General features: G+C 33.2%; 1 protein-coding gene across 1 annotated transcript; it reads right to left on the bottom strand.

Annotated features, from left to right (window-relative positions):
• Positions 1 to 1,090: 1,090 nt before the first annotated feature.
• On the bottom strand, positions 1,091 to 8,324 carry LOC119587459 (larval cuticle protein A3A-like). Its single transcript, XM_037936188.1, has 4 exons — positions 8,250 to 8,324; positions 8,071 to 8,097; positions 1,446 to 1,571; positions 1,091 to 1,327 (listed from the first exon to the last, which is right to left on the bottom strand). The coding sequence occupies exons 1-4, from the start codon at positions 8,322 to 8,324 to the stop codon at positions 1,091 to 1,093; spliced, it is 465 nt and encodes a 154-aa protein (XP_037792116.1).
• Positions 8,325 to 8,759: the final 435 nt, after the last annotated feature.

The following is an 8,759-nucleotide window of genomic DNA, read 5'->3' as shown; positions in this document are numbered from 1 at the left end:
CACACACAACACACACACACACACACACACACACACACACACACACACAATATATATATATATAAAATTTTATATAGTATATATATATATATAATATTATATATATATATGAAATGTATGATAGCACACTCACACACAAACCCCGACACACAAATATATATATATATAATATATAAAATATATATATATATATATACATATATAATGTATGTATATGTATGTGTGTGTTTAAAAACACAATCACACACACACACACACACACACACACACACAAAACACACACCCACAAATATATATATATATATATATATATATATATATATATATATATATATATAACTTTAATATATACAGACATATAACTTTATATATATATATATATATATATATATATATATATATATAATATATATATAATTTATATATATAATATATATATTATATATATATTATATTTTATATATATATATATATATATATATTATATAAAGCACTTATGGCAATGGCCACTAATTGGAAGAATCGTTGTTTTTGTTTCATACTATTTAACAGAAAAGTTAATTTTATTATATAATGAATTTCCCCTCCAATGTTGGTGCACGGAAAGTCTATCTCTCTTCCACTCTCCTTCTCTCTCTGTATATACATATATATGCACGTGTGTGTGCGTTTATAAACGCACATACATATGAGAGTATTCACTAATGATAATAATGATTGCAGTGATAATAAAAGTAACTGATGCTATCACTACACTAAAACCGACAAATACTGAACTACAAACAATCAGCGTACAATACAATTTAATAAATGAAAAGCATTCTCAAATAAATGCAGATATAGAATCACCTACAAACAGATCTTTAGGCGATTATTTTTTTCAAGTCATTGTCCAAGTCATGAAGAAATGTGAGAAATGGATCAGGAGTAAAATACAAAATCAAGACATGCTCTGTCGATGGCCTTATAGATAAAAAAGCGCACTTGAAAAACAATACAATATCTGAATACGGCAAGAAAACACCACAATGTAACGCTGAGCTTTAATGAGAATCGCTTTCAAAATAAATAAGGGAGGGATTCAGGGCACTCAGGCATAGCCAGGGGTGCTTTCGGCCTGATACTGAGCCTCGCCTTCGTACATCACATCCGCCACGTATCCGGAGTCCACGCTCACGGTGTAGGAGACCTTCTGCAGGCGTCCGTCGGGAAGCTGCACCTGGTACGACCCCTGCGTGTCAGGGCCGTCGCGGGCCTCCTGGTGACCGAAGTCGTTCTTGGTCGGGTCGTCTTGCACTTGGTAGTTGAAGCTGTACTTTGCAGGTTTCTGAATGAAAGAGATGGATCACAGTGTAGATGAAACAATAGTAATTAATATTCATTATAATCACTTATTCTAATAAGCCACGATGAAAATCAATGGGAAATACTTGATCATGTTTTACCTTCGGTTCAGAAGGAACAGAATAGCCAGTGTCATGTTGAGCGCAAGCAACAGCCAGCAGAATAGCTGCAATAAATACCTGGAAAGAAATAAAAAAAGAAAAATAGAAACACAATAACTTATTACTCTTAACAAACAACGGACTAGAAATCTAAACATTAATTTGATGTATGTATTGTATAATGTCAATAGACCATCGGACCTTGATTGCCATGTTTGTACTGATGGTTTGCAACTGTCATTCACTAAGAAAAACGTGCTATTTATACACACGCATACTTAAGTGACTCCTCCCATCGTGACGTCAATATATCGGAAAGGTTTTCATGTGCATGTCTGTGGTAAACATGTGTAAGTGTACTGTGTAAATGCATATACATACCTTATCCTAAACGTGTGAAGCTAATGTTGAACTTGTCACTCGAAAATAGTTATATCAGTATAATGACTCCATGGTTGAGATGATGCAAATATAACAAAACAATCGATCTAACAGATTTAACTAAAATAGTGTTTAAAACATTTCATCGTCATGATAATAGGATGTTATTGTCACTATTCTAACCGTACAGTATATACACGAAAACAAGATCAAAAGAAAATAAGGTAACAATGAATAAAGGATACAAACGCCCCAAAAAACGGCGAAAACCCGTAAATGATAAAATATTTTAAAAAAAATTTTTGTAAGTTAAAATTTGGTAAAGAAGGGTTTTGCGAAAATGGATAGGGTTTTTAAGTTTCTATATTTGTTTATATATATAATAATATAAATAATATTTTATAATATATATAATTATATATATATAAATATATATATATTAATATAATAATATAAATATATTATATATTATAAAAATATAAAAAAAAACAAAAAAACTATAATATAATTTTATTATATATACAAAAAAAAAAAAAAAACAAAAACACACCACACACACACACAACCACCCACACACACAACACAACCAAAAAATATATATATATATAATTTTATATTTTATATAATATATATATATTATTATAATATATATATATTTTTTTTTTTTTTTTTTTAAAAAACCCCAACAACCCTCCCCAAAAACACACAGGGAACCAAATCCAAATTAACCCCACAAAATTCAATCACACCCTTTTCACACCAACAACATATTATTATTTTATATTTATATTATTATTATTATTATATTATATTTATTTATTTATTAAAAAAAACCCAACACAAAACAAAACAAATTGATATAATATAAAATTATTTTTCTTTTAAAACAACAAACCCCCACCTAAACTTAAACCTTAAAATAAAGTACTTTTTAAAAATTTAGATGGGAAAAACCCCCTCTTTTTTATTTTTAAAAATATAATCGACCTTGCCAAGAAAAAAAATTTTCACAAATATACAACCTTTCTTATGTTGTTTAATAGTTTCCCTATTTTTCAATTATTCTTATTTTCTTTAGATTTTAATAAATTTAAATCGAATTTAAAATGGTTGTATTCCCCTAATGAAAAAAAATTTAAGTCCATGTTTTTTTGGGAATTGTTTTTTTAAAAATTAAAAAATTTTTGCAAGGTAATATAAAAAGCCTTTTTTGGAAATTTTACTTAGCCCACCCTCCCCTTACCATTTCCCCATTCTATTTAGGATTAACATTATTAGGGTTTTATCATCTTATTGTAAACTTGGTTAAATTTTTTTTTTTCGTTTTTTCATTAAATATCATCTCATTTAATTTAAAGAATTAAAAAAACTTTTAAAAATTTTAATTGTGATAATTTTCGTTTGCTGTTTTGCCCTTGGCCCCAAATGTTTCTTGTTGGGAAGGTAATTTATTAAGAATCAAAAAATATACAAAAAAATTTAATTTTTAACTACCACCCCAAAATGGGAAAAACCACAAACAAACACAAATTCAACCCAAAACCCAAACAACCAACACAACAACACACCCCACCAAACAACATGGTAAAAGGGTTTTACCCAAATCTTTTTAAAAATTGATTAGCTTAATATCACAAACACCACAACCAAACCCCTACTGGGAAATATATTATTAAAATAATTTTAAAACCTGCTATCTATTTCATACTTAAAACATTTGGAAAATACTTTCCCAAAACCCCCCCCACCCCCCCAAAAAAAAACACAAAAAAACCAACCAAAAAAAACCCCTTTCATTGCCCCCAAACCCCCAAAACCACAAAAACCAAACCACACAAAACCCCCAACAACTATATAAAATATAAAGGTTTAAATAAATTTATATATATAAATAAAAAAAACAAAAACAAAACCAAATAAAATATCTAAAAATGACAATTTAAATTATTTAAAATATTATCTTTTAAAATAATATTATAAAAAAACCCAAAAACCCAAAAAACCACGTAAAATTAAATGAAAAGACTGTGAATAAGGGATAATTCAAAAAAAAAAGCCAAAATTTTTAAAAAAATTTTCGTTTTTCCAAAATTTATAATTCCTGGAAAAACCAACAAAAAACACAACCCCAAAACAACAAAAAACCCCCCACAAACCCAAAAATAATATTGACTTTAAATAACATTTCATATTAACAAAAAAATGCCGCCTTAATGGAAAAAACATCTTAACTATTGTACTATTTGCGTTTGTTTTTTAAGTAAAACGCTGTGAACGTACAATTTGGGACGCTTTTTAATAAATTCATGGAAACAAAATCCACATCTAATTTGGTTAAGAATTTAAACCTGTTTGCGAAATAAAATTTTGTTTAATTTTTTTTCCTTTTTTTATTTAAAAAACCACATTTGGTATAATCCCATTTGGTTTAAAAAAAGCTTGGAGCTGTTATAAGTTTCCCTCATTTGGTGGGCCTTGTTCGTGACCCCCCAAGCATTATTGGCCGAACGGGAATTTTTCCATTCAAATCACAAACCAAAAACAAAAGGCGGGACGATTTAATTTTTATAATTGTATGGATAATAATCGCATATTAAAAGAAAATAAAAACCCCGTACCTCTTGTTTAAAATAAATAATTATATATATTAAAATAAAATAAATTTACAAAACCCGGACGCCTGACACAATTACCAGGTCACTTCCCGCGATAACCCCCAAAGTCCCTACACGTAGCATGCTATTAAACGTGGACATTATTAAAACAAAACCCACCGAAACACCCACTAACCCATCCTTAATTAATTGATGAATTTCCCCCGGTTGGGGGGGTGCCTTGTTTTTCTTATTAATTTATGACTATTTAAACTACCCTAATTAATTAAATTTTTAAAAGTTGTTTGTTAAAGATATTTTTAAATTAATATTAATTTAATTATAATAAATTAAACTTTTAAAAATATAATTAAAAATTTTAAATTTTTAAAAAAGTAAATTAAAAAAATTAACTAAAATAATTTCTTTTTAAAGGAAAATAAAGAAATAAACCAGGTTAGGCGCCCCCATTAATAAATTTTCCCCCAAAGCTTAAAGTACAGAATAGTAAGACCCTTCCCAAAAAAACAAAGAAGAAGAAAGAAAAAGAAACCCTAGAAAAAAGAAAAATATTAAAAAATATATTATAAATTAATATTTAAAAAAAATAAAATTTATTAAGAAATATTTTTTTTATTTTTTTTTATTTATCAAAATTATATACCTTCACAACCATAACCCACCCCCCCCACGCCCCCCAAACCCCCCCCAACCCCCACACAAAAAAGGGAACCCCCTTCACACCACCAAAACATAACACACCAAACCCAAGTAAGTCCCCTTAAGCGGAACCTGACCCAATTTGGGGGTTTACCCAGGGCGAAGAAATTTAAATCCTGCATTAACCTGGAGCGTTCCAGTCTGCGCTGTGGCTTAATAAAATGGATTTCGTTTTTGGGGCGTGGTTTGGGTTTTTTAAGCCCATTAAAAAGTTTTTGGTAAATACCTTTCTTAATATTTGTGTAACTTAAAAGTTACAATTTTTTCGTAAAAATACCCCATTGTTTGAAAGTCCCAATCTGTTTGGGTTAAAATAAACCCTGTTTTTTTAAGTTCCACCAGGTAACTCAAAGTTAGTGTTTTAAAAGTCCAATACCTTTTCACCACCCCCTGGGAACCTTTCTACTAACCGGGTTAGGACGGAAACTGAAGTTGGAAACCAACCCAAAAAATTTCCTGGTGAACTTAAAAATGGGACGTTGAAAGCGGGTTTTTGAAAATTTTTTTTATGCATACTCATCTGACCATTTTTGGGAAAATTCACACACACTCCCTTAATATTAAATTAAATTTGGGAGTAAAAATTTAAAAATATTATTTCCCAAAACAACCATACGTTCGTTCATTCATAACCCTATAACGTTCATCAAATCATGTAACCAAGGGGACTTCATATGATGGGTATATCAAATTGGCCCGGGGAAAATTTAAAACTAATTATTCCCAAAAGTCCCAAAACCATATATTATTGGTTTGTTTTAAAGCCTTTTTTTTAAATTATGGGTTTGCAAAAATTACCCAAAATTCATAAAAATTTTTCATAATTAAAAATCATTTTTAAAAAAAATTTAATTATAATAATTATTTTAATTTAATTATATATAATTATAATATAATTAATAATATATTATAAAATAAAATAATTATACATAATTAAATTTATAATATTAAAATATTAATCTATATTTTTGTTCTAGGAATTTCCTACTCACCCCGGGCAAATAAATCTTTTTACCCTTAGGGAATCATCACGAAATAGAAATACCCCTAAAAAAAAAAAAAAAAAAAAAAATTTAAATTAATTAATTTAAATTTAAATTTAATAAAATCTTTATTTATACCTTTATTTAATAAAAAATTTTAAATTTTACATGACCTAACCAAAAAACCCCCAACCATACACCAAACCCCAACCAACAACCACCCTAAAACGCTCAGTGGATGGACAGATCATCTCAGATCATGTTGGGGTTAGTGAACGTCGGGCTGAGTATTTTGAGCAGTTCTACCAGGTAGACCCTCTAACAGTTAGTTTGGATGCAAGTGGTATCACAATACCTGTGCCGGACCCACCCATCATCGAGGAACCTCCTACCGTAACGGAGGTTAGGATGGCGATTTCCTGAAGTGTGGGAAAGCCACAGGCATATGTGATATCCCTGCTGAACTGCTAAAGGCTGGGGGTGAACCTATGGCACGGGGTTTGCAAGCAATCTTGACTGCCATCTGGCAGTCTGGTACCATTCCCTCTGAAGCGAAGGTCACACTAGTCTATTCTGTCCTAGGATCCCCAGATAGAATCGCCGAAGTCTGGTCAGCTACAGAGAAGGAACTGGTAACACTACATTCATTGTTCCTTCGGGGAGAACCATCGTCTCAGTTCAGTGTTCATACCATTAAACAATGCTGCTTTCCATCGAGGATGGTTTTACGGGCTACTTTTCAACTATTGTGGCCTTTACTCAGTGTGCCTGTGGAGAGTTGATGTGTGTAGCTCGGGTATTCATTCATTAATGTTCTTTTCAAATTCCTGCTTTTATAATCCTTATGACTGGTGTTCTACAATGGCTCTTTGGCTCTCACTTTATCCAAAAAGGCGAAAATAACCCGAAGAGATCTCCATGATTTATCTATAAGCTTTTAATGAGACATCATTGTTCGATGCAATATATCTTTGTATTTAATAAATAATTTAGTTTTTATCATTATATACATATGTATATATATATATGTATATATATATATATATATATATATATATATATACATATATTAAGATTCGGAGTAATGAGTTTACTAGTAATTATTTTATAGTTTTTGTTTCGGCAATATCTCTCAGCTCTAGGCAGGGGTGAAATACCGACATAGCGTTTTCACGCGGTGGAGGGATTTTCATCTCGGATCCGTTTACAGCTAGGGAAGCATCTAGCCCTATAAAGGGATCCCTGGACAGAATAGATTAATGTGACCGGCCCTTGACCTGTTGAGGGGCGTGGTCATCCCTCTCTGGAAGGGGAAAGGGGATCGTTGGGACTGTTGCAACTACCGTTGCATTACTGTGCTCAGCATACCAGGCAAAGTTTTCGCCCACATTCTTCTGAAAGGGATCCGCGACCACCTACTAAGGCACCAGAGACCATAGCATTCTGGATTTACTCTTGCCAAGTCCACAACAGACCGTACCCTAGCACTTCGAGTAATTGTGGATCGCCGTCGTGAGTTCGGTCATGGGTTGCTTGCAGCCTACATCGACCTCAAGAAATGAAAATGTTGTGAAGTGTGGTGGGGGCCTGTCAACCTTCTCTCCTGTTAACTCAGGGGTGAGGCAAGACTGTGTCTTTGCCCAACACCATGGACTGGATAATGGGCAGAGCTACTACCCAAAGTCAGTGTGGAGCAACACTGCACAATATCAAGGTCTCAGACTTTGATTGATGATGTCGATGTTGATGATGTTGCCATCCTATCTGAGTCTCTAGAGTTACTGGTGGCGGCTCTTGATGCATTTAGCAATGAGGCAAAGCCCTTGGGCCTACAGGTCTCCTGGACCAAGACCAAGATTCAGGACTTTGGGGGCCTGTTAGGAGAACCCGTTCAGTCGATTCATGTTTGCGGTGAGGATCTTTGAAGTCACAGAGAGCTTTGCATACCTTGGCAGCGTAGTCCTTATCTCTGGGCTGTCAGATCAAGAAATCAGTTGACGAATTGGTCTGGCAGCAGGAGCCATGAACTCGATCATTAAGAGCATTTGGAGATGTCGGTACCTATGCAGAAGGACCAAGCTACGTATCTTCAAGGTCCTGATACTGCCAGTTTTGCTATATGGAACCGAAACGTAGACGCCATCTTGTGCCTTGTAGTCTCGTCTTGATGACTTGTGTAACAATTCTCTTCGCCGGATCATGGGGCACAGTTGGCAGGACCATGTGTCCAAACAAACTGCTGCACCGTGAGACTGTAACTTGCATAGTCCGTGATCGCCAACTCAGGTTAAATAGGCACCTAGATCGCTTCCCTGAGGATGACCCTGCCCATCAGGTTGTCTCTTTGCGAGACAACCTAGGTGGAGGATGTCCGAGGGACGACCTAGGAGGTCATGGCTTGGGAAGGTCGACGATATCTTCCGCGAGGAATTAGAGATGGCCCGAGGGCCTGCCTGGAGACTCGCCTCGAGGAATCCTCGTGGCTGGAAGCGAAGGATGGATGCAGCCATGCGCCAATGTCGGCGTTAGCCCCTTGATGATGATGGTGATGATATATGTATGTTTGTATGCGTATATATGTACACATACATACATATATATGATTATACACACACACACACACACACACACACACA

The sequence above is a fragment of the Penaeus monodon genome, chromosome 3 (genome assembly GCF_015228065.2).
Source record: "Penaeus monodon isolate SGIC_2016 chromosome 3, NSTDA_Pmon_1, whole genome shotgun sequence".
Taxonomy (NCBI): domain Eukaryota; kingdom Metazoa; phylum Arthropoda; class Malacostraca; order Decapoda; family Penaeidae; genus Penaeus; species Penaeus monodon.
Note: the sequence above shows the minus strand (reverse complement) of the source record. Positions and strands in the feature narration are given on the sequence as shown.